General features: G+C 33.0%; 1 protein-coding gene across 3 annotated transcripts; it reads right to left on the reverse strand.

Moving 5' to 3' along the window:
• Window positions 1-18714: 18714 nt before the first annotated feature.
• LOC110038389 (jasmonic acid-amido synthetase JAR1-like) lies at window positions 18715-23270 on the reverse strand. Of its 3 annotated transcripts, none has more exons than XM_020743212.1 (5): window positions 23175-23270; window positions 22373-22723; window positions 22171-22272; window positions 21147-21970; window positions 18715-19499 (listed from the first exon to the last, which is right to left on the reverse strand). In XM_020743212.1, exons 2-5 carry the CDS (start codon window positions 22663-22665, stop codon window positions 18958-18960), a joined length of 1761 nt encoding a protein of 586 aa, XP_020598871.1. In that variant the 5' UTR covers window positions 22666-22723; window positions 23175-23270; the 3' UTR covers window positions 18715-18957. The 3 variants fall into 3 exon arrangements, with proteins under 3 accessions (XP_020598871.1, XP_020598872.1, XP_020598873.1); XM_020743213.1 differs by having other exon boundaries at window positions 22373-22726; window positions 23175-23262; XM_020743214.1 differs by lacking the exon at window positions 23175-23270 and adding an exon at window positions 22994-23122 and having other exon boundaries at window positions 22373-22726.
• Between the last annotated feature and the right edge of the window lie 4020 nt (window positions 23271-27290).

The following is a 27290-nucleotide window of genomic DNA, read 5'->3' on the forward strand; positions in this document are numbered from 1 at the left end:
AGTCATATATTATGCAAGTAGGACCTCAATAAAGCTCAAGTGAACTACTCCACCATTGAAAATCAGTTATTCGCTATAGTATATGTCTTTGATAAATTTAGGTTCTATCTTATTGGTACCAAATTCATTGTTTTTGCTAACCACACTGTTATCAGATATCTTGTAACTAAAATGGATGTCAACCCCAATTGATCTTATGAGTCATTCTATTAAGGGAATTTGATATTCAGATTGTAAATAGGAAATGTACTGAAAATAAGATAGCTGACCACTTATCTAGGCTAGAGTAGGAAAGTTCTGTTGAATTTCTCACTTAAATAAATGAGAATTTTTCTGAAGAGAAAATCCTTGATGTTTCTAAGGAAAAAATTTTGTGGTATGTCAACATAGTGAAATTTTATTGTTAGTAACTTCAAACCATATGATCTAACATGCCACTAGAAAATGAAATTCATGTATGATGTCATATTTTATTATTGGGATGAATCATATTTGTATAGGAAGTAAAAATAAAGTAGAGTTCAATTTCACCCTAAGGGGCTTGTTATAACACATGTATCAAGAAAAAAAAGCCAATCGAATTATAAGAGCCCAAGTAAGAGCATATATAAGTGTCGAAGCAAGGCCCATCATAAGATTTTCAAAAAAAAAATTATTGAATTTATATTTATTATTTAAAATTTCAATTTTAATTTCTAGAAGGCTTTAATTTTGTGATTTGGATGTTTATATGTGATGGTGATGAAAAAAATAATTTTGGAATATGGTTGACACCTTATTCCATTAATGGCCTCCTACCTTTCCCATCAAAATTTTCTTATTATTTTGTTGATATTTTTAATTTTATAATCCTTATAAATATGTCTAACATGTAAAGATTTTTATCATTTATTTAATAAATATTTGGGTGAAACATTCGCTTTTTTTGTTTGGAGCCTGATGGCTTTATGTGTGTGCCTTTTTTTAAATGATATTTGATAGTTGTCCTTGATATATTTTAATATACTATTATCTTAATTCTTAATAACCACCTTGTTGGAATCTCAAAAAATACCATCCCGTACTCAACATAACCTTCAAAACTACTCTAAAGATCCACTAAGAAGCCCTAGGCTAAGCTAGGTAAGACTAAAACCTAATATTGATATCTTCCCATTAATGCCTACATAAATTCCTTCAAATCATGTAATCTAGATTATAACTTTACAACCTAAGGCAACTATAAATAATCATCCCCATGCATTTACCCAAGTTTAAACTGCTTCCATATAGAGATCTTTAAAATCATCACAAGTTAGCTTAATTTAGACCTGTCTAAACATTCCAATAACAATACCATACTAGATTCTTTAGATTCCATAAAAATGTAATCTCCTATTTAGATGTTAAAATAAAGATTTATGGGCTTTGATATCAATTAATTTCACCAAAAGGCCACCTACATTAATCATAAGATATTATGTTAGTTGCCAACTTAACTATTATTCTCTAATTTGGATTATTATTCTAAGTACAATTCAAGTAACATTTTTAAATCAAGGCTGTAAGGATTTTAATAAGGATTATTTGATCTATTATTTATTAAATTTAATAACTGCATAGTTAAAACAGACGGGTTATCTACTTGTCCATAAATATTTTTTTCCACTTATAGATGCTCCTTTCGTTAAATTAAAATTTGAGTCATCTATCTTTTTCAAAAAAGTAGCACTATGAAGCCAAAGTGGTTAACATGTCTATGTCATGCAAACTAGCTAGCAACCATTCTAAGATGAACTCTCTCTGAAGGGCATTGAAATTGTTAGTCGGTAATTTTTCAATTAATGTGTAGGCCTCACCAAAAAATTTAGACAATAAAAACCACCCAACTGAAACATCAAGAATTGATATCAAAGATCACACCAACCTACTATAAAATATTTGTGTAATAAACCAATTCACTAGAGCATAGTGTGATCATTTTATATCTAGACCGTTGAACATCTCCTAAGACTCATAAATAGATTCATTTTCTAACTGAGTGAAAGAAGTGATATCGTTCATTTGTTTGGTGGTCTTGGATGATCGGATGTACTTTGCTAAAAAAATTTGAACAAAGTTAGTCCAAGTGATTATGCATCTTAGAGACAATGAGTTCAACCATATTTTTGTTTTATCTCATAATAAAAATTGAAATAATTTAAGCCTATCAACTATATTAGAGAAACCATTATACTATAAAGTTACACATGATTAAATAAAAATGAAAATCTTTAAGTTTAGGTTTCTTACAAGAGAACATCCAAATTGACTATTTTGAATCATATCAATGATTACAAATATGAGTTCAAAGTTATGCTTGAATGACCGTTCTACTTATACTTTCATGTACCATTAAAGAGCTAATAAAATCTCTCAGTGGTCTAGAGCGAACATTCATTACTGATGAATTTATCATGAATCCTCGGTTTTTTTTTGTCTTTTAAATTTTATTAAGATTTTTAATAATGTTTTTTTCTAGCTCAGGGACAAGTCGTACTAAATCTCTAAGTTTAACCCTATGCATGCAACAATACACTATCAAGTTTGACATGCAATAGTTAACAGTAACAATAGAAACATATAATTAAAAGAAAATAAATAATTAAAGTTTATTAACTAAAGAACTAATAAGCAATATCATATAAAAATTGAAAAAAATCAATGGCATTATGGCGTTGATGGTAGCAGTATAATGCTAGTATAAAAATCAATGTAATACTTTTTCTAAATAAAATAAACTCCACAAATACGATTCAAAAATAGTATATAAAAATCATGCATACAAAACATGAGGATTGCATTGGAAAGGGGCCTATTCCATTAATATTAGCTTTTCAATTTGAATTCTCAATGCCAAAATTTTGATCCAACCTATGCATGATTGACACAAGTGCATGTATCATTCAAGTGATTAGGTGAATTGAGTCTAAGATCATCTCTACAAAGACTGGTATAAAAGTTATAAAAAGCAAAACTGTTACTCTTCAAATCACTAAAATTTTAGGTTTTCATAATAATTTCTAAAAATAAAATATTATTTTTTCAATATAAACAGTTGAATTTGTAAAATTACATTATAAAATTATTAAAATTACGAAATTTAAAAAAAAACCCTACTATCAATCAAGAGCATAAATGTTTTAAATCTCCATTGATAATTACCAATTCTAAAATTTCTCATTGATATATGTTTAGGCACTGAGAACTTCTAAAAAAAATTGATAAAACTATTTTTCCACCTGATTGTAACATTTTAGTTGATGTATGTCCACTCTTCCAAACACTAGTAATTAATATCAATTTGAAAATCAGGACTCTATCAATATATTAAATTCCAAAAAAAAATTTAAACAAAATGATGGCCTATACATAATGCTAAATTAAGTTTGAGACGTATTAAACAAGTAATTTCAATAAAATCTTAACTTAGATTCAAAATTATGGAAAATAAAATGGACAAATCCAAAGGAGAATAACTTGAGAGTATCATGATTGAAAACTTAACACAATGTAATTTTTTTCATTCAAGCAAAAAAATCACAATAAATTATAACTGAGAATAAAAAGGAAGATAGAGAGAAAATATGCCTAGAATCCTTGAATGCAAATCCCAAAGCTAGCTATGAACACTTCCCCAAAAATCCTTGCCTTGTTCCCTTCCTTTTGAAATACACTCTCACTTGACCTCCTTGGCTAGGAAAAAATTTGCGTACGTCAAAGGGTATGCATCTCTGCGTACATAATAGTGTAAACGGGAGTTACATGGGAGTTACAAGCGTGTACACGAGAGTTACATAGGAGTTACAAGCATGTATAATTGTTACAGCGGGGTTACACGGGATTTATACGGGAGTTACACGGGAGGTACAACAGGTTGTAACCCCCTTGTAATCTCCGTATAACTCGCATGTTCCCTATTATGTACGCAGAGATGCGTACCCCTGACTTACGCAAATTTTTTCCCCTTGGCTAAGCACACTCTCACACAAACTCACACTTACAATACACTCACTCACTCAACGCTAGTCTTCACACACACTACTAAATTCTCCTCCCAAATATCTTCTCTACAGATTTCAAGTTTTTTTTGCACCAATAACTCCAATTCCCACTTTTTACTTTGTAAATTGAACCAAATAACAATTTTGGTCAAAACATCGTGCTGTGGCATTTAAGGTTTATTGCTAAGGTGTTAAGCTCACATTATTTTGGTTCATTGCTTCATTGTTCATAGCACTATAGTTCTCTTGAAGAGATCATTGTGGTGCTTCATGTGATACTACGACAATTGAGGTCTGGAGCTTAGGCTTATTGATCTATGAATATTTTTTGGAAAAATTTTCGACATGGTGCTGAAGAACTGGAGATTATGTCACAACACTCTACTTTAATTCTCCATGAATTCATGATTAACCACTTGATGGTTTTCTTGCACAAAAAAACATATAACAGTATAATATTTATAGAGAAAATATGAAATAAGGATTGACTTTGACAAAACTTTTTAGTTATTTTTATCACTTAACGGGCTATTATATGCCTTACTTATAAATAGATCTTTGAATATGTAATAATGGGAGATCTAGAGATTGTATATTTCAGTTTTTTTGCAGGGAATTGTTGATACTAGTGTCATATTTTATAAGATTGTTTATTTCATTATTTCATTCGATAGTAAATTAATTTGGACATAATGACATAATTTTGATGTTAATAAAAACATGTAATCAAAAATAATTTCATTATAATATTTAAAAATAATATGGAAATTATATTTATCTCAATTGTAGTACATATATGAATGTATGATGCTTCCATAAGAAAAAAATTCTTTTCTTAGCTGATTTTAATTTATCTAAACAACAATTTCTCTTAACAATTAACACTTAAATTTATTCAAATTGTACGTGTGATTGATGAATTATTAGATATTTATCTTTTTATTTTTTCTTATAGATCAAATAAAAAATTTATTGAATATATAAATTTTAAACTATTTCCTTATTAGACCATTGACATATAACAATTATGAATCTCATTTATATAATGGTTAGAAAACAAACTTGGGAGAGAATTCATAAATGTAAATCAAGAAATGAATAGATTTATACAGAAATCCTAAATATGAAAAAGGCAGGGGAGAAGAATTCTTCATATTGAAAAGCAAAGATGTTATAAGTAGAAGTGGTAGCTCACATAACATAACACTAATGAATATATATATATATAATTGGTGTGTGTGTGTGTGAGAGGTGTGTGTGAGAGAGAGAGAGATAATAAAGCTATACTTACCTAATCACTTTGATATCATCACATATCCTCACAAAAAAAATTCCTTACAATCTAAGTGGAACCACGTATGTGCACCAGAAACTTTTTTAATCTAAGAAGAGTATAAATTGTGTCATAGAATAAGAGGTAAGCATAAAAAGAGTATACATTCTCATTCGGTGACTTTGGCCTTTTTTTTGCTTTATCTCTTTCTTTTTCTTTACAAAATAGAGGAGACCAAAGAATGACAAAAAAATTATCAAGTTGCATCTTGATGAATTGGACTAAATCCCTTTAGTGTAAAAAAAAAATGATAACATATTAGTGACCAACTAATGATGAGGGAGTTTGGGTGTTTTATTTTTTACATATGAAAAGCCAAGAAATTAATGACAAAGATGATTGGTTGTCTCTTATATCCTATCTCAATTCCTATTTCCATGCTCAGAATGACTATATTTTTAATAGAAGTGAACACCAAAGATTAAATGATATTTGTTAAAGTAAATACTTTTTTAATTATATTATCTTAGGGAGGTTGAGGTACGGAATGATAACTCTAATATTTCTTGCATTGGGAAAATAGACCTGATTTCACAAGAATGATGTAGATGGAGAAGTCAGTAAGTTTGATATTACCTAAAAGAAGTATTTATGTAAGGACATCATGTTAAGTTTTCCATGCTAGGGAGTCAACCTCAAGTATCCATAATTTCCATATATGTTAACTTACATCATCTTTAATGATTAATGGGTGAGATGAAGCCCTTTAATGTGAAGGTTGATTGTGAAATTTCATGGAGAGCATTATTTAGTGGTGTTTTCATGAAGTTGGGAGCCACCAAGCAAAACATAAAGTTTTTTATATTGTAATGAGATTTATACTTGGTAGTCAACACTAGTTGCAAATATTTTTAAAATTAAGTTTTGTTAACATCACAATAATTTATTTCTCACCATTCATTTTTTTGTTTGCAAATACTTCAATAAAACTCCCTCTCTCATCTTGGTATACATTCTTCTCACAACCTAAACCATTTCACTTAACTTCAAATCATATCTTTCACCCTACATCGGTCGCCCATCTTCCATCTCAATAGTTAAGCATTCAACGTTCTTGGGAATTAAAGGTTGAGTGGTGAGGATAAATTTTTTGGTTGATGTCATTTGAGGCCTTTTTGTGCAACTTAAATTATCTTGTTATCACTCCTCCAATGACGCCTTCATGGTTATTACATTGAAGTTTATTCCCATTATTAATTGGATAATTTGGAAGATAATATCCTTAGAATGGCAACAAAGCCAACCAAACTTTTTTTATTTATAATCCTTGAGTTCATCCACTATGAGTTTATTTTGAAAGGTAACATTTTATGAGAGGTTGTTTTTTATGCCCAATTCTTTTGTTTTTTTGGGACCTTTACTTGGCATTGTTTTTCTTCTTTGTTGGTGGTGTCTCGCATTTGCTGTTAGCTATATATCACTTTTCTTTTGAAGAGCATATTTATAGGAAAACTTCCTTTTATTGTAACCTATTTGTCCCATTGATGAAAAGAGTGACATAATTCAATATAAAGGAAGACTGCAACTTTTACAATAATTTAATGAGTTCTCACATTTACCTTGAAATATTAATATTTAATAGCATGCACTTTCTTGTATATATTTTAGATGTTGTACAAATATGCTAAAGAGCATAAATCAATTTGTATAAGGCAATTGTTGTATCTAATGAAAAATAAATTTTAGAAAACACAAAAAACTTGTCTTCTTTTACAAAAGGCAGAGGCAATGCAAGCATGTGTACATAAAATACTAGATTAAGAACAACATTTATAGTATCATACATATGGTTTTTGGATAAGTTGCAAACCTTCTAAAATAACACAAATGAGATTCAAGTGTAACTTTTAAGAAGACTTTTTAGCACAAGTAAAACATGTTTTTTTAGCTAGTAAAAAATAAAATTAATTAATATTACAACTCCAAGAAATTATCTAGACTTTAATGAAACATGGAATTCATTTTCATTCATCAAAATCGAAATAGACTTCTAAGAACACCTGATGGAATACAAAGAGATAAAGACAATGAGAATATGATAATGTCATCAAAATATTAAATTTTATAACATTTATCAGTAAAATAATTATTGACGAAACATGTGCACATCATGCACTTTGAAGTATTGATTACACAAGAGTCACACCAAAAATTCATTTTTAGTTTAAATTTTAAAATATGATAGGCTAATAGATAATGTATGAATAAAAAAATTAGTTACTTTTATAAGCATTAGAATGTTTTGCATTTTTTAGTCTAGATTTGTGGATGTTAACCACTTGTGTTAAGCAACATAATTAGATGAGAGCCTTTAGAAGTATATGGAGATCAATAACAAGGTTATTCCAAATCCACATTTATAATTTAAAATCAATGTTTGACTCTTACACCACTGTTCATATAACAAAAAACATTTACTAAGCAAATCATCAAATAAATTATTATCCATTTTGGGTTAAGGGGACAGAAGGTTAACTAAGTTGAGAATTATATGGAATAATAACATGTTGCACTAAAAGGTTATAATATTTCGTTCTTTGTTATGTCATTTTTATTGGAAACTACTGATTTCTCACATAATTAATTTTCTGATTTAGTAACTTCAAATACCACATTAAGATTGTTGATGTTGCTATGAAACCTAAGAATAACTTAGCCTTCAAATTTTATTAACTTTAGAAGATTTTATCATTGTTCTAATTTGATAAATAACTAGATGTTAATAATTCTCCATGCTAAAAGAATTTCTTCCATTATTTTTTTAAGCTCAAACTCATCACAACTATTCTGGATGCATGTCTATAAATACATAAATATTCTCACTTGATTTGAGTATTCTTATACTATAAAATTCATGAGTAGCCCATTAAGGTGTTGCTTTTACATAAAATATTATTAAATAATTTTCAAGTTATGTCAATGCTCATTCATTTTATTTCCATTAGGTACTAACACAAGTCCCATAAACAAATTTTATGAAAACTATAACACTAGATGCTCTTTGTAACCTTAGGCGAAAAAGGATGGGCACAAATTTAGTAAGAAATGAAGAAATTTGTTTGTGACTTTGTACCACAAAATGAACTAGCAACGGAGATCTACAAGAAATTACTAATCTCAATTAGTTCATTATGTTTAGCCATAGAAATAAAGGGCATTTAAATACATACCACACAATTATTATGTATTTACATATTTAACATCTAAACTTTCATAATTACACGCACAACACTCAAAGTTATAACATCACATAAAAAATAAAATTATTGCTAAAGTGCTATAAATATCAATATCAAACTTTAGCTGTTAGATATATAAATACATCAGAATGAATTCTCCTACTTCAATGACGAGTCATCCAAAAGTTCTCATTAAGAGATTTTTATAGGAGCTCACAAAAACATGTCAGCAACAAACTGATTTTATAATAACAGATACAAATGACAATTGAATCAGAGGTGCCACATAGACAGTTTATAAGATTTTCATTAAGAGGTCACAAACAATTAATTATGCTTGTACACGCTAGCGTACAAAAGAAGTAGACAAGATATGCAAGGAGTAATAAACCAAATGGTGAGTGATCAATTATAAAAATTTTGTGATTAAAAATAACATAAAAATATAGCTGCACGAACATGCAATGATGTTCAGTTCAATTCTAAGCTAATTGTAAGATCATTGAAAAAACTAAGCTCGATATAAATGGATTAAACTACTATCACAATTTTATGAGCTAGGAAAAATATCTACAATAATAAACAGTGGCCATTGAGAAATCTATATTATGTAGGACTAATTAACATCGGAAGTCAAATAATTACATCACAATGGCATATGATTATTAAGATTTTGTTGACTACAAAACCTGTTTCATTAAAAGAAATAAAAAAGATATATCTTAGAGAGATGAAAAACAAACCCTGTTCAAGTGGTCAGTAGATAACAAATATATTCCATATATGTTTAGGTGCAGAAAATGCATAGGTCGAATTTTCTTTGACAGAAAAAAAAAAAAAAGATCATCAGCCAATGCAAAAATGATTGTGAGAAAATAATGAATAACTAACATATTATGTTTTTCTAATTTAGGTGGAGAAATTTAAATTTGAAACTAATAAAATGTATGAAAATAAGTATAGTTAAGTTTCTGGGTTTAGGAACTTCAATTCAACAAAGAAAACTGCTAGCCGACTTCTTTGTATTCCTAACCTTCCATTTAATAAGCACGGATTGACCAATGTTGCTTAAATCTACTTTAAGCTCTACATAATATTGATTGTTCACATAGTATATTTGTTGCATGCTGCCAGATTCGCAACCATAGAGTGATAATTGAACATTTTTTTATTGCACGAAGACCCAACACACACAGATAAAAGAAAAGTACCTGAAGGAGACACATGAGATTTTTACGTGGAAAAGTTTTGGAAAATAAAAAAGACATGGGGCCTAGTCCAACTAAGTAGTCCTCAATAAGCTTGTAAGAACGTAAGTACATTCTTCTCCTAAATTAAAGAAGATGAAATTACAATATTGATAATCATCGATGTACAATAGTCATTCACGTTTGATAGTCATAATCAGGTGCAACAAATGTATTTTTTGGTGATAATAATAGTGGGCCGCAAAAGTCTTAGTTGATTGCTATAAAGAAAATAGTTTGCCACAAAAATTGGATTCGGTAGCTGTGATGGCTTCAATTAGCCATTGAGGCCAAAGTTGAAAGCTCATATAGGTCCTAGTTGGTCACATAAGCAGTAGTTGGAGGTTGTAGTAGCAGTTTGCTAGATTGATCATAGTTGGTCACGTAAGTTACAGTAGTTGTTGCCTACATAGGATGTCGTTGGTCACATTAGGCGTGGTTGAAAGTTGCAATAACAGTTAGCTACATAGGCTGTAGTTGGTCACATAAGCAGTTGTTGATAGCTACGGTAGCATTAGGTTGCCAAAAATGCCACCATAGTTAGTAGGTGCAAAAGCATCAATTGGTCATAGAAACTGTAGTGGAAAGATTTAATGACCGTAGTTGATTGCATGGGTCTTAGTGGAAGTCAATAATGATAGAAAATGAACATATATGTCATAGTGGAAGACTACAATGTTAGCAGTTGGCCACGGAGGCTGTAGTGGGAAGCTATAGTAGTAAAAATCCACATAGGCCATAGTGGATCGCTGTAAGAGTGTTAGTTGGCCACAAAAGTTGCAGTGAAAGACTGTAATGACAATAGTTAGCCACAAAGGCCATAGTGAGACGTTGAAAAAGTGTTAGTTGGTCATAAAAGCTATAGAGGAAGGCTATAAAGATTGTAATTAGTCACTTAGGGCGTAGTAGTAAGCTATAGTGGTGACTAGCCACATAAGTCATAGTTTGTCATTGTCAACGTGTTAGTTGGACACTGAAGCTGTAGTGGAATGTTATAATGATAACAATTAGAAATGTTGGCATCGACACTAAAAGTTGGGAGTTGTGAAGTTGTTGGCTGCTAGGATGAATATCCTAACACCCATTTCAATTTAATTTAATATATATAATTTGGAAAAAAATAGTATTTTGGATTTTGGAAAATACGAGACCGAACTGGTCTCATATCCCCAGTACTTTAAATAAAAAAGCCTAATACCGCAAGTAATGTATCCATCCTGAAGGATAGGCATGACACTTACTGTTAAGACTTGATTAAATAAACTAAAGATTATATGACATCCGTTCGGTCTGCGAAACCATTTTTATTATAAGCTGACAAATTCCCCTATTTAATACGAAGAATTAAATAAGGTTTATATTAAGCTGGGTTCGGAAATGTTTTCTATAAGGGCGAGCCCCTATAGTTAATAACATCCTAGATGACTGAAGTCACCTCAGAAAACTCTCGATAAAAATTAGGAGATATTATCTTCAAAGAGGTCAAAGGGTTAGGACTTTTCAACGAGATCAGACAAAAAGGTGTAAGATCAGACAAAAAGGTGTTTTAGAAGAGATCGGACGTAGAGGTGAAAAAAGGGAATGACTCAAATTTAGAACATTTTGTTGTAGTGTCCAAAGGAGGAAGAACTAGGGGATGTCACAGATCCTGAGAAGAACATCGGTGACTTCCTAAGTTATCTCATGGTTTAGCTTTAATTTAGAGGAGAAATATTTAAATGTTTCATCCTGCCAATTTTATTATTTAGGGCTTATATTCGTGTGAAACGATCACACAAATAGCCTGGAAGATGTGAGGATTTAGGTCGTGACAGAAAACAACCTCAGAATCCTAAAGCAGGTTAAGGCTTAAATTGTATAGCAGAGCTATACAAAGACCTAAAGATAAATTAAGGATTTATGTTGCATAAGAAAATAAACTCAAATTCTTATGGATTTGTTATTTAGTTCCAAAGAATGGTTTAGCTGGTGAAGACATGTTTTGCTGTTGAAGATAGTCGTGTTGCCCATAATGTTAGCTCCAAGCTCCTCGTCGCAACAAGTTTAGGCTTTCTAATGTGTTAAGTTATCATGTCAAATCAGATGTCCCTAAGTTTATGGTCATTTAAGTATTATGGGGCGTATTAGAGTTGATTAGAGAAACACCGGTTAGGATCCTACGGTTCCCTCGTTCTGGTACCACTATTTTCTATCAGATTCACCTAGTCCAAATGAATTTACTAAACTCAATTCGATGATTTCCATACTTTCACATAGACTGTAGGAAATCTCGTTAACAACCGTAGGTTACCTCCTCCGAGGGATTCCCGATCATCCGATAGAGACGTCTTAATTTAGTTGCAATTGTTGTTTTGTGATGTTTGTCATTAAATTTTGAGTTGTCTTATATTTTGAATATTGTGGTGGTGAATTTTATCTTGATTGATTTTTGTTTTGGTTTTATTTTTTGTTTTGTGGTTATCCTAACAGTTTTGATTTTCATACAGGGTGGCATCATTATTTAGCATGCAAATTTATAAGGAAAAAGTGCAGTAAGGAAAAATACAGGAAAGGAAAGTACTGCAAATCATAAAGGCATACCTGTCGAGTCTTCTCGTTCCTCCACCTGAAAGTTTAATACTTGCAAACCATATATATATAATTTTGCTGGAATTAAAACATGCTTATAAAGAAATTATAAAATATAATTTTGAGGTTTGTCTACCATATCCTATGTTGTATTTTAGTGGGTCCAAATTTTGAGGATGATTCCATTAAACAAATCACAATAAGTGCAGGTGTCTTTCAAGATCTCCAAAGGATCATGAAGAAGCTTCGGGTAATACCCTAGACATTTCATAGTCCCTGAAATTATCTTGAGTTTATTTTAGTCTTATTATGTTTGCTATATAGTTCATCCAGTTCATACCCTCATGCTCAGTGAATTATGATGTTTTGATTATCTTTTAAGTGGGGTAATTATCATTTGATAATATAGGTAAAGATCATTGAGGACAACTTGACTTAATTAAGGAATTTAATTAATTTGATTTTTAGAGAACGTGCTTGTAGTGTTTTGAAAGGTTTTAAATTACTTATAAGTTATTCTCTAAACTTCATTAGGCAAAATTTTGATTAAGCCTAGTTCACTACTAAGCCCATAAGATTTAATTGGTAGATTTATAATTTTAAGGAAAACCATTTTTTAATATTCATATCCTTAATCCTTATCATGAGTTATAAATTAATCCAAAACCCTTAGTTGGGGGTTTAAAATCAGTTAGTTATAATCTTCCAGAATCAAACCCTCACCTTAATATCTCCTTCTTTGAAAAATTACACATTTATCCTTTATAAGATTAAAATGAGAGTGGTTACTACCACTTATCCCATTTATGTTTCAATTATTCTGATGTGTTATTTAAGATCATTTATTGCCCATTTAGCTCTTTGATTAAGCCTAAATATTAATTAAGCCTTACATTCTAAAATTACCCTTTTGCCCCTAAGGCCTTAATACCCTATAATTCATTAAATTAGACTCAAATGACTTGAAAATTTTATATTACCTCACTCACGGGTTAATTAAAACACCAGAGGAGAAAATGTGATTTTTCTGAATTTATTTAATTTTATAATTATTTTTAATGTAAAGATAGAGATTTTCAATGAAAATTTCATAACTCAATAAAAAAAAACTTTCGTCCTTAAGAAAATTATTGGAGCTTTAACTAGGATAGAGGACCACTTGGACCAATTTTCATGATTTTTAAATATTTAATTTAATTATTAGAATTATTTGTTTGTTTTGAGCATTAATTAAATATAAAATATTTTTAAGTAGAAAATTAAGTTTTATATTTTTATTAAATCTCTCTAAATCTAGGGAACCTAAAGAGACAAATTTCATATTTTGTGATTTATATTTTAATTATTAAAATTATTTTAGTGAAAAATTAGAGAAAATTCATTTTTAGCCTTTAGAAATTAATATCTTGACTTAGAAAATTAGGAAATTATTGAAATTGGTTCTAGGTGATCAGTAAGTCAAATTTGACATTTTAGTGTGTTTTACAATTTTGCAATTTTTATGATTTTTAATTAGTTTTTAATTGTTTAAATGTTTAAAAATAGCTCAAAAATAAAGTGTTTATTTTAATCCCAATTTTATTTTTATTAGGTTTCTTTGGTCATAAGGATCTCCTAAATTTAATTTGGTAATTTTTTGAGTTGTATTTTAATTATTAGAATTATTTTAACGCCAAAAATGGGATTTCACTTAATTAATCCATTTGAGTGGTCAAATTAACTCCAATTGACTTAAAATTTTTATGGGGGTCTCCTCTAACATTAAACTACAATGTGGAATAGTTTTAATCTCCTCTAAATTTATAATTACTCTAAATTAATTTTCTTTTCATTTTAGGGTTGGTGATAATTAGAGTTATTTTTATTGAGTTGAATCAAATTTAAAATTAAATTTATATTTTTCCTAAGGTCCTCTGATCATAGTGAATATATCAAAATAGGTTTTTTATTTTTTTTATGAGTACTTTAATTATTATAATTTTTTTTACCAAAACAGGGACCATTAACTTGAAAATTAGATATCTCTAGTTAGGATGTCTCCTGACCTTGGAAAATTAGAGAAGATGCTTAACAACAGATACATCAAAAGCCCCATGGGCCCATACCATGGTGAAATGTCTATGCAAATGGAGAATTAAAATAAAGAAAACACCATTTAATTAATTAAAAAATATGCATGCATCAAGTGGACATGAAAATATTTTCACATTGTTCTCCTCTGTTCACTAAGTTAGATGGTACTTTTATTTTATTTTTGCGATTTTTCTACACAAATTTATGAAATTTTGAAGTTCTAGGGGTTTAAATAAATAGAAAAATGCCCTATTTTTCTACTTATCCACAGCGCCACACAATCCTACGACGACTCCGAAGCTCCACGGGCGCGCTCTCGTTAGACGCCGCCGCCTGAGTCAGCCGCCAAGCGTCTCCTCTGTACCGCTCCATCTCTAGTCCGACGTGATCTCATTCGTTCATCCATTACACGCACGATCCAACGGCTGTGGGTCATTGTCCCCAAAGCCTCTAGCCCGAGAACCGTCCACATTTAAACCCTAATGTCTCTCTTGATACTCAACCAAATCAAGTGTGGTTTGTTCCTATAGACTCTTCTTAACTAGGATAAAATATTCATATGGTTAATCAACCCTTAAATCAACTCTATAAACATGGAGAATTAAATGAAGTTTGGTCTAGGGTTAGGTTTCAATACCTTTGCCCAAGAAGTGTGGCCTCGATTGGGTGCTTCCAAAAGCTTGCCTTGAATCCAAAGAGCTCCTAGATGAAGCCTCAAGCCGTGGTGAAATGCTTAGATATGATTATGACCAAGGCCAGTTTAGGGTGTTGATAAAAGTCCACCCTAGGGTGCTCTGGTGATGGGGCTTCTATGGGGGATCTTCCTCTCTCACTGTGAGGATGGTGTGGGTGCAATTAATTTGAATTTGGTGGAGTTTTATGGGGTGTCTTATTTCACGCTTGAATTTGAGCTCCAAAATTGAGCTCGAGCAGTGGGCTTGAGTGGCTAAGGATGGTTGGGTTGAGCTCAAGAGGCCTTGAAGAAGCTCTGGAAGCAATTTGGCGGAGTCTCCCCAAGGAATTTCGAGCTTGCTTCCTTTGGCCATGGAAGTTGGGTTTAAATAGAGGGGGAAGGAGAGGCCACCAGTAGCAAATTGTGGGTGCTTTAGGTTGCTTATGTGGATTCCAGCAATGTGCAAAAATCCAATTGGAATGAGACAACTTGGATGGGTTTAATTTTGAGTTTTAGCCATGGGGAAGCACTTGGCCATGGCTTTTACGACAACCTAGGTGGTCGGCCGGCCAGACTCAGGTCATCATCTGACTCAGGGAGGTCAGAGCTTGGGTTTGGTGAAGTCAATTGGGGTTGGCCATGTGTAAAGGTCTTGGATTAAAGAGGAATGGGAGAAGTGTCATGTTTGGTCAAATTGGGTCAAAACATGGATTTCAGTTGGACTCAAATACCAAAGTTGGTTTGGGCTGAAGAGAAGATCATTTAGTTCAGCTTAATCATTGGGGATAAGTCACCATCCAAAGAGATTTGGCTAAACATGGGTTAGAGTGATTCATGGGAGAGGTTAAAACCTTTTTAAGGAGGCTTGAAACTGTCTTGGCCTCTTGCCATTACTAGTTTGATGAGGTGACAAGGCTCTCATGGCTCACCTATGGCTTGGGAGTGGCTTCATGGCTTGCGTGTGGCTTGGCTAATTTTCATGTGAAGGGATTTTGGATTTATTTGGTATTTTTGTGGAGTTTTTCATGAGCCTTGATTTAGAATGATTTGATCAAATCATGAATTTGAACTTAGGGAGTGCTTTTAATTGAATGGATGATGAAGAGAAAAGAAGTTATCATGTGGGCTTTAGATTTTGGCTTTTTTGAATGACTTAAAGATTTTGGATTTTAAGATTGAAATTGAATTTGGGCTAATTGAATGTTGAATTTAGTGTATGAATATTTCATGAAGGATTTGGAAGAATTTCAAATGGGTTTGAATTGAATTGAAAGCCAATTTGGTGGATTTAATCATATGGTCAACATTGGGGTTTTTTTATTTGGGTGAAATTGGGCTTGCAATTGGATCAAATTGGGCTTGAATTTAGTTTAGATTAAGATTGAAGATGCTGAATTTTGGTTTGGAATTGAGATTGGGCAAGATTGGGGTCAATTGGGCCAAGATTGAGGCTAATTTAGGGAAATTGGGCCCTTAAGGCCAAATTTGGGACTTTTGGCCAAATTGAGTAAAATTGGTCAAATTGGCTCAAATTGATGATCAAAATTGAAATTGGGAATATTTGGGATGATTTTGAAATTTTTTGGAATGTTTTGGAATTTTTGGAATTTTTAGATCATGAGGGGCATTTTGGTAATTTTGGCAATTTTTGGGGGTATTTTGAAAATTTAGGTGGTGGGGAGCAGTTTGAGATGATTTTTGGATAAATTTGGGTGTTTTGGGTAATTTTGAGATTTTTTGCAAAAATTAGGGTTGTAGGGGTATTTTGGTAATTTGGTAGTTTTTTTGGGGCTAAAATGGGCCAGCAAGCCATGAAGTCATGCCAAACCAATAGGAGCCATGAGGCCACATTTAGGCGGCCTAACAGCGAAGCTCAATATGTTGTCTCTAACACTCTTAGCAAAAGATTAGGGGTATAGGTTCATCCATATGAGCTTTCCAAAAAAAGTCAGAAGACCAACTTAAGGGATCATAGGGTTTAGGGTATGTGAGAGAGTGTACGGTGTGCAAGTTAGCCCCACCAAAACCAGATCACCCAGGGTTAGTCCTAAGGTTTGACCACCCTATTCCTATGGGGGACTCTTCTTTAGCTCCTCCATACTGACCCCACATACTAAGTGCTAGAGGTTAGGACCAATATGTGGAACTTCAAGTTGAGTAAAGAAGAGTTTGGAATTTCTAATGGTGAGGGTTCCCTTTCTAGTTCTCTAGGATTTCGTTCTCTAGGAATAGTCAACAGAAAATTCCTATGGCTAGTCCCTAGGCTACTAAAGAGGAAAAAACTAGACCTCAACCAAAAATGAGGTCAACAGTTGGTAGTAATGAGAAGGTGCAATGGTATTGGCCACAGAGTCCGTTATGAGTAATTGAGAGAGTGTCACTTGATCACAAAGTCCGTAGTGGAAGGCTATAATGATAGTTGTTAGCCATGTAGACAGTACCAAAAAACTACAATTGTAACTAGTCACATTGACTGTAGTTAAGTGACACACCTGTTGGTGGCTGTAACCATTCTCTCGAGTTTATTATTTTACGTCTGAGACAATATTTGTCAATTTACTATAGATTGAAAACATCAGGAGTTTGGAGAAAGTCGTTGTAATCTGAATATAACAATCATAAGCAGTTTTTCGGGTGTTATTGTCGGGTCTTCAACACAATGTTATTCGTTACACCATATACAAGATACTTCATTACACTATATTTGAGATACTTTGTTACCCTATATTTGAGATACTTCATTGCACTGTACTCAGTGATACATCATTACACCACAAAGTGCACCGATGAAGGCTAACAGGAGGCATTTGGCGGTAGTCGATGTTGATTCGGGGTGGTTCGTGGTAGCCAGCGGTAGTCAACTACTGCCGACTGGTGATGGTGATAGGAAGTTACAAGGGCTGGAAATTATCGTCGATTCTTTAATCCAAGATAACATTAGGAATTTGACTCCTCCCCTGAAGTAAATAAGTGGGATCTATTTATAACCTTTGGTGAAGGGGCATTTGTTCATTCAACAAATAACGCCCATAATCACTTGATCTGACGACCCGTATTGATCCCTCTTGATTATAGGAGGGTATTTTATTATTTTAGGGTCTTAATGAGTCAAAATTAAGCAAGCTTAAGCTCATTAGATTCCTCTCGTTGATACGTTAGACTTGAATATAGATATGTCAAATTTAAAGTTGATTAATATGAACATTTTTGGACTCACATTGAACCAATTTTGATGTCATCCAGTTTGTATTTCGAAACAGTCAATTTAATCATAAAATTACTAAAATAAGAGCTCTAGATGATCATTAATTTGAATCGAAACATATTTTATTAAACATATTATCTCGAGATTCTTGTTAAAAGATAAAAATTTACTGATGATGCATCATCGCCTATCTTAAAATAAATCTAATAATTTAAAAATAAATCATACTTATCTCAAAATAAAATCTAGTAATTTTAAAAATTATCCCGACCAATCAAAATTTCCTGATACAGAATTCTCTCGGAACGAATTAATCCATTCCTCTTCACCAACCATGCATGACTAATTCTACAATTATAATCTGCGGCAATCGAACTCATCAAAGCTCAGGAAAAAAAAAACATTATTCAAGCATTGATTAAACAGTACCTGGCAACAAGCAGGACATAGTCACATTGCATGATCAACAAGAAGCCTCTCATCCAAAGCAATTCAAATAACATACAATGCACTATCAAATGCTCTCAATTAAATTAACGAACGTCAGATAAATCTCCAAGTCAATAATCCCAAACATTCTCTCTTTAATAAACCATTTGCACATAAACCACTCAAGAACAGCACAACTCTACCACAGAAAGGAAAAAAGAAACATTCTCAGCCATAAGCAGCACTGAAATAGCTCTCATGCACATTGCTGTTAAGAATCTGCAAAACTCTTCCATTTGACACACCCACACATCTAGGCGTCTTGTACTGGCTCATTGCTGCCCCAAGTGTGAGATAATGATCGATAACCTTATGAAACGTTCCTCGTTTAAGCACCCTGAGCTCAAGCGGACCGATTGATCGAACCTTCCTTGAACTAACATAACCTGCATCCACAAAGGCAAGGTCTAAACATTCAGAGCAGCTATTCAAAACTTCCTCTTTCGCATCGCCGTTTAGCTCCATAAAGATAACATAATGGCCGGGATCGCTCGACATGTCGACATGGCTGGTGTAGTCCAGGACCTCGAGCTTTTCGGCTGCCAAGAGCTTCTCAGCTTCCTCGACAGAGAGCTGCAGGTCTCTCTCCGTGTTCTTGTCGATGTTGATGGTTAAGATCAGACTCTTTCGTCGAATGAACTGGAGTTTTGGGGTTGAGTTATGAAACCCTGCTACCCTTACCACGTCACCTAGCCTGTAACGATATAAACCTGAGACGAGCAAACATTTCACTGAGATGAGAAACGGTGTCATTTTCAAGGGAACCATTTCAATGCAACACCATAGTTCTTAATGAAGACTTACTTCAACTATATGGGTACAACTGAAATATAAGAAAAAAATCTGAATTTTAAGAAAAAATCTTTTCATATTGTTCATATAGCAATTGGCTGAAAACAAAATGAAGAATTCTAAGACTTCAGGTTTGAGCGAGACCTTGTCTTTTAACATCATCAGCTATACCCAACTATATGAGTCAGCTTTATATATGATCATGAGCTGCAGTACATGATTAACCTTTATTAGCTGTTAAACTTACAATTTTTTTAATCAATTTTTAATGATATTACAATTAGCCATGATTTTTCTACCAAATCATTAATGTTAATTTTATAAACTAATCTAATTAAGAGCCTTCAACCTTTAGAAGTTTATAGTCTATTACCGCTTCAAATCTATTACAGCTACAAGTCAAACATCATATACAAGTCATACAACTCGTTTTCATCTTCTAGAATATAATATATAGTAGATATAATATTTCAAAATACAGTATACAATGAATTTTCAAGTTTTGACCAACAAGAAATAGCCAAAAAATTACCGGTCACCAACCCATAGATCATCATCCTTATAGACTAGTGGATAACACAAAAAAACAATGAATCGTTTTAGTCCAGCGGTTTAGAAACCATTCGCTAAGACAACAAAATCCTTATTACTTAGCATTCACATTCTCTCAATTAAAAATCGTCTGAAAAAAGAATTACTGGTTGTTATATTTTACTACATTATTTTCTCAAAATTATCAAAAATCCTAAAGACTTTGGAGCAGAAGTATTTTACAATAGGGTAACCCGAATACATGGCTCGAAGGCGACCCACTAAATAAAATTTATCTATTAAGGATGAAATTTCAAGCAAGATCAAGTCCATGAAAAAGTTGTTGATCCTATTAATGTAATTAGCTAAGTAACAAGTTGAATAATATAGTATTACCATAGTTATGGTCATATATTTCTTTTATTATTTTATTTTTAGTTTGAATTCAAAGGAAATGCTTTGGCCAGATAAAGTCTTCAGACTGATAAGATGGGGACAGGTAGAATTCAGTGCATCACATCCATATATAATCATTTAATCAGCCAACCTAAAGTTAAAAATGCGCATAGCTCATCAAAAGCCTAACAACTCTACTCCAAATTTATAAGTTGACTTTGGCTAATTATATATAAAATACTTCGAATTAGTTGAGCTTTTAGTCATTTCTTATGAAAAATAAAACTGCTTTTAGACGTTCAAAATTCAACAGGAGAAACGCTTAGGCTGAATTTTTAATTTAAATGCTGTCAAAAATTTTATTTTGGGATGATTAAATTTCAAGTTTGCTAATATGAGATCTACTAAATCCAGGTTTAGTAAATTAAAATTGAAGAAAAAAGGGACTATAAAAATTCTCTTTATTGCACTTTAAACTTTCTTCGAATTGAACGGCCCCCCTACCCCTTCTCATGCCAAGCATACTAAAAGTTGTTCAAAAGTAGATTCTTGATTGGGAATCAATTAAAAAAAAAAACTGATTTCTTGCAAATAAATAAATAAAAAGTACCAGAAACGTAGTGAAATTAACATTATACCTGCAAAAGTAGTGATGATTATTTCATATTCTTCCCCAACCTTAACTTCTGTAAGACCAATTGGCCCTTGTTCACTTCGCTTAGTTAAAGAATCGCAGCTCTCCTCCTCCTCCAACTGACCTTCCTCCCTGAGAGGAATAAATTCGAAATACCCTATATTAGGAAGAACAGTAAATGATGCCGATTCAGGTGGCAATTCTGGATCAATATTTGCACCAATCCACCCTTCAGAAGACCCATAATCAGCACTCATTAAGGGAAGATTCCCTGCATAATGCCTTAATTTACTCAAGTATGGCTCCATAGATCCTGTCATTATTCCATAAACATACTTAGCATTTGGCCAAAGCGCCGGTATCACACCGTACCAGCTACTTAATCCAACACACTTTTGGTACACAGTATCAGCCAGCTCTGGATTCGGACGAAGAAGGCTCGAAACAGCAGCGCGAATTGTCGGAATTGTAATCCTGCTTGAGAGAACTCCTTCTCTGATATCAATACATAGTTCTTCCCAAACGTTCTCAAAGGTTCGAAATGCATGAACAATGCTATGGGCAAATGTAGAGAACACAAGCTGGACTTGTTCAGAAAATATCAGACCACAGAGAAGATGGCAGTACAATGATTGGTGAAAGTCCGGGCTAAATATAACTTCATCAGGACTGCAACACTGAGAACTGATATCCATCATCGTTCTCTTAAATTGTGCGCTTCGGTATACATTTGTTGTAGCAGTGGTAGCTGTAAGACCACCCTTTGTTTTGAGCTGCTTGCTGCTGTAAATGAATTGAAGAGCCTTTCCATTCCTCAAGGGATATGCTCTACAAAACACATATAATTGAAGCACAGAGAAAAATTAGCTTGAAAAGCAAGTCAAGTCCACGTTTTTAAAATTTGTGTTCAAGTATCAAATATTTAATTTTGAAGTCAGAGGGATGTAACAGTGGGACTGAAATTGCTGTGTGCTATACCATAGTGTGCCACAAAAAGAAATAAAGATTGAAGAGATGAAAAAGCAGACCTATTCCTAAAAGCAAAAGAAGTCTTGAATATTTGCATTGTGGACTGCACCAATTCATCGTTGAAAGGTACAAACTTCGGCTTCCCCTGTGTTGTACCAGAGCTGAAGAAAGGGGGCATAAAAGTCCAAACTTAGAAAATAACATAAAAAAGGGAAGCATCACAATAATAAAATCTAAAAGAGCAAGAATGGAATCCGAAACCTCAATGAAATGGATGTTATCGGTTTCCCTGTCAGTATCGGACTAGCATCTCCATCTGCAATTCTCTGAATGTAACTCTCCAGTTCTTTGTGAGTCGCTAAAGGAACGCAGGATTTGAAGCTATGTGGATCAGTTCTTCCTCGAAGCCCCAAATTATGCAAGTACTCTGCATCCCCGTTGTCTTGTAGAATCCTACTTAAGGTCTCACTCTGAACTCTCTCAGCATTCTTTGTCAATTCCTCAAACTCCGCTATCACCTGATCGGCGCTGAATCCCTTCACTTTCTCCAACATCTTTGCAGTTCAGTCGAAAGAATATCTCTACTGCGACAAAGCACTGCCTTCTTCAAATCTGCTGCAACATCATGCAGATTAAGTCATGAAGCCAGATAAAGATAAAACAAAAAAAAATGATATTTTGAACAGGTTGAAGAGTGCAAAATAAGAAAGGTAAACGGTGAAACCGATTGAAAATTTCCAATAAGAAATTTAAAAACAAAGAGCCATAGAACAGAACTAAAAATCTACGGCCGCAAAGAATCATAGAATACGCTGGAGGATGACAAAGGTGTATTTCTGGGGAGCAAAACCGTTGCTTTAACCGAAGTTAGCCAATCCTTACCAATAGCTCTTCTTTGCAAGATCCGCAGAAGAAAACACGAAAAGAAAACGAATAAACTTGAAAATCAAACCAAATCCAGAGCAGGAATATTAGAAAAGAACAAAGAAATAGAGAAATATACAGTGAATAATGAACAAAGAACTTAACTAAGAAGCGAAGTTGGAAGGAAAGAAAATTCTACCTTCATCAGATCTCTGGGAGCTTGGCTTTGACGAGTTTGACTAATTCATAGTTTATCAAGTAGCATCCTTCACTACCCTGCTCGGCTATTAAATAGTATTTAAACTAGGAAGACGTCACGTGAGCGGGGGAGATTATCGAAAGAAAGTTTGCTTAGAGGGGAATTAGTTGAATAAAATGGCATTCCATAGCCCAGAAAACTATGGGCTAATGGCTGGCCGAAAACGAAGAAAAATTACATAATTATTGTCTTATCGTTGCACGAGAATTCAACACACACTCAAATAAGAGTAAAATAATCAGTGATGACACCATAGTTTTTTACATGAAAAATCATTAAAAGTAAAAAATCACCGGATCTGGTCTAATTATAAAACTTCACTGTAAATTAATGATTACAGAGGTCCCTTGTCCCCCAAACGTGAAAGGGTTACTAGATTTTCAGATTACAACGTCGTCTAACGATGTCCGGTCAGCTGTGGTCGACGGTGGTCGACGACAGTCGATGATGGTCGACGGAGGTAAGCGGTGATCGACGGTAGTCGACGGAGGCCGACGAAGGTCGACGGAGGTCGGCGGTTGTCACTAACTGTTGGCGGTGGTCGACGACTATCGACGATGACATATATGATGTTGGACTTGAGCTCATTCTCAATTTCTCATATTCTCTCTCAAGCTTCTCCCCTCATTTGAGGGGTGGGGCTCTATTTATAGTGTTTTAGGTATAATTAATGCAGAAATATGAACCATTTTGATCGGACAGTCTATAGATATTCCCTCGATTGGATGGTGTTTGATGGACATTTGAGTGTTTAACAATGTCAGAATTGAGCAATGTTGGCCTCGTTGAATTCGTCATGTCGAGACGCTCGATTCAATTATGAACTCGCTGAATTCGACGTTTGTTTAATCTTTCAAATGTGCCCAAAAATTTTTCGAGAATGATTTAATCACTTGATCTGAGTTTGATTTGACTCGAATTGAACTAACTTTGATATCATTAGGTTGTCTCATCGAGTCAGTTAGTTTGATTATAAGTTTGCTGAAATCAGAGCTTTGGATGACTTTTAATTTAAGTTTGAATGTTTTTTGCTCAAAAAGTTACTTTGAGATTCGTGTCATGTCTTGAAATTCATGATAAATAATCAAAATTTATTGATGGCGTATCACATCAGAAAATTTTAATACATGTTTTAAGGAAAGTTTTTGCCCCACTAAGTCTCAATTGACCCTTAATATATATATGTAATATATGTTAAATTAATGAAAAATAATATAATAGTTAAAAATTTTGCCACAAAAATTTAAACATTATTTAAATAAAAATGAAGGATAAATATTTACATTTTTCAAAAGAGTAAATGTTTCTAAAATTAATCAATTAATTTTATCTTAATATTTATTTTAATTCTATAATAATGCCATAATGTTGATGAGACATGTAAGCAAAAATTGAAATTTATGAGTTGAGTATATAAACAGATAAGCATCGAGTGGAATGCATATAAATCTTCCTAGATAATAAGAAGTAAAAAAGTTTTCAATAAGCCTGTATACTATTTTTATTACACTGTCTTTAAATCAATTATTAAATAATATAACTAATTTGTTAAGACAGATACACATAAATATTAGATAAGCTTAATTAATTTTTATTATGATTGTACTTAATAGCTTAATTTTATTTATATTAAGGTAATAATTGATTAATGAAATTAAGGGTGTGTATCATAAAATTCCCTCATCTTAAAATAAGTATTATGATATATTTTTGTTCTTAAATAAAACTAAGTTGATAATATTTTTTTCAGCAGAGAAGGGAAGATAATTTAAAATTGAAGCAATTTGATTTAACAAAATCTATATTATTAATATTAATTCAGATGCTAAACACGAAATTATATGGATGCAGCCAAAAGGGAACCAACTGGTCTTGAGACAATGGCAAGTGGCTTGGTAAATTTGGGAAAATTTTCCTTAGCATTGTTTTTAATATTACCATTATTGATGTTAGTATTTGACTTGTGAGTTTTAATATTTCTATTTTCTAAATTTTTTTAATTATTTTTAAAAATAACTATAAATTTGATAGGAAATTGGTCAATTTTAATTTTAGGGAAGGCCCTGAACTTGGAAGAATTAGAAAATCTTCCCAAGGGTGAGGGAACAATCTCTTAAATTTTTTTTTTTTGTTTTTTGAGTTTATATTTAATTTTTAATAATTAAAAAACTCTATGGAGTGTTTAACTAGTATTTAACTAGTTAAAATTAAATATAATTAATTATTTTCCCCTCTGTTCATTGAGCTCGGAGATATTTTTAATTTTTTTTATGATTTTTCTATACCAAGTTATGAATTTCTAAAATTCTTAGGTTTTTTTGGATTTATTGAAATAGGAAATTAGTATTTTCTTACTTATCCAAGTGGCGGCCACGTCAACCTTGTCCCGGTCAAAACTCCACGAGGCTCCTCCTGATTCACGATGCTTGTCATGCGGGCATTAAGGTGGCCCGCAGTCCGCTCCCCTCATTCTACAAGGTTTAATGGTTTGACCCGATTGCTGTCGTCCATTTCTAATGCACAGAAACAAACGAAATTCGTTCATGGTCTCCACAGAACAATGAATTGAACTATCTGTGATCAAGCCCTAATATCGTGCTCAATTCTCAACCAAATTACTCCTGGTTTTTTTCTAGAGCTTCATCTTTACTAGACGAACATACTTATACGGTTTAATGAGCATGATGTGTTCTTTTCTTTCACAAAAAAACAAACCCAAGACAAATTTTAGATATTGTGATCCATACATTGTCCCAAGAGGTGTGGGCTTAAATGGGATTAACAGAGAGCTTTGCCTTGATGTTACGAACCTCCTCCTTACTTCAATTTGAACAGAAATTGGCTCTAACTACAAGCTAGATCAAATGTGGCTCGGTTTAGTGTTGGGATGGGTTAGAGAGCTCAGGAAGCCTTAAATTTGATTGAGGAAGAGTCGTAGAGGTCCTAGGAAGCTTTTTGAAGGTTTAATTTTAAGTTTTGAAAGAGTTCATGTTGAGGCAGAAAATTGTTATTGTTTAGGATTGAGAAATTAGGGTTTTCTAATGATATTGGTGGCATGAGGAGATGAGGAATCAAATGCCTAAATTAAGGGGAACAATTTTGTTGTTGGGAGCAAGAGGATTTGGGGGCTTTCTAGGAAGTTCAGTCTATACCTAGAGCTCTTAGATTTGTTTCTTAAGTAGCCATGGATGGCATTGAGGAAGCTTTGGAGTGATTGGAGAAGGCTGGGTGGCTCCTCAGAACTTCGCAGAGGAATCTCAATGAGATTATAATCTATGGTGGGTTCATCATGGTGATGTGCATGGTGCAGAAGAAGACTTGCGGAAGGCTTTGAGCTAATTGACATCTTTTTAGATGGATAATACAGGGCATAGATGAGCTGGCTCGACTCACTAGAGATTGGTCCAAGGGGACTTAATCTAAGTGACATGTATAGTGACATGTGTTGCTCTCATCATGAGTCATGATGGATTAGGCCAAGTCACCAATCAAAGGTTTGAAAATTCTGGTTTAGCTTGATGGTCATCCTCATGTCATGCTAGGTAAGTTTTGCATCATGGGTGACCCATTAAGGATGAACCATGGGCCATGGGTTTGGGTTTCATCCTAGCCTAAACCCTAATGAAATTTTTAAAGGTCCTTTTAATTAATAGAATTATGGAGGTTGACCTCATGGTGGTTGAGTCCACCACATCGTATGTTGTCATGGCCATGTGGGTGAAGTTCAAGTATATAAGAATGTGTCCAATTGGTAAAATTTGACTAAATTTGGGTTATACCTAATTAGTTTTGACAATCCCAAGGTGCCATCAAAATTTTGGTTCAAAAGGGAACATTAGGGTTTGGGGTGATTTTTAGGTTTTGGTAGGGTTATGGAGGCCTTTGGTGAGGCTAGGGATTAATTTAGGTAGACCCCTTCTCCCAAGGTGGATTTGGTGGCCATGGTGGTTTGTAGGGTCCATAAACAAGTTCCTACGGATTTGGGTTGATTTGGGTGACATGGGGCATATTTAGTCCCTGGTGGTCACTTTGGGTTCATCTAAGGCATGTCTAGCC

Source organism: Phalaenopsis equestris, unplaced genomic scaffold (assembly GCF_001263595.1).
Source record: "Phalaenopsis equestris unplaced genomic scaffold, ASM126359v1 Scaffold232758, whole genome shotgun sequence".
NCBI classification, from domain to species: Eukaryota; Viridiplantae; Streptophyta; class Magnoliopsida; order Asparagales; family Orchidaceae; genus Phalaenopsis; species Phalaenopsis equestris.

Excerpts from the sequence above, each read along its gene's own strand:
- LOC110038389 (XM_020743212.1), bottom strand. The coding sequence starts at position 22,665 with ATGTTGGAGAAAGTGAAGGGATTCAGCGCCGATCAGGTGATAGCGGAG. Across the intron at positions 22,273-22,372 it reads ATAACATCCATTTCATTGAG|CTCTGGTACAACACAGGGGA; the intron begins GTTTCGGATTCC and ends CCCTTTCTTCAG. Across the intron at positions 21,971-22,170 it reads TCTTTTGCTTTTAGGAATAG|AGCATATCCCTTGAGGAATG; the intron begins GTCTGCTTTTTC and ends TGTGTTTTGTAG.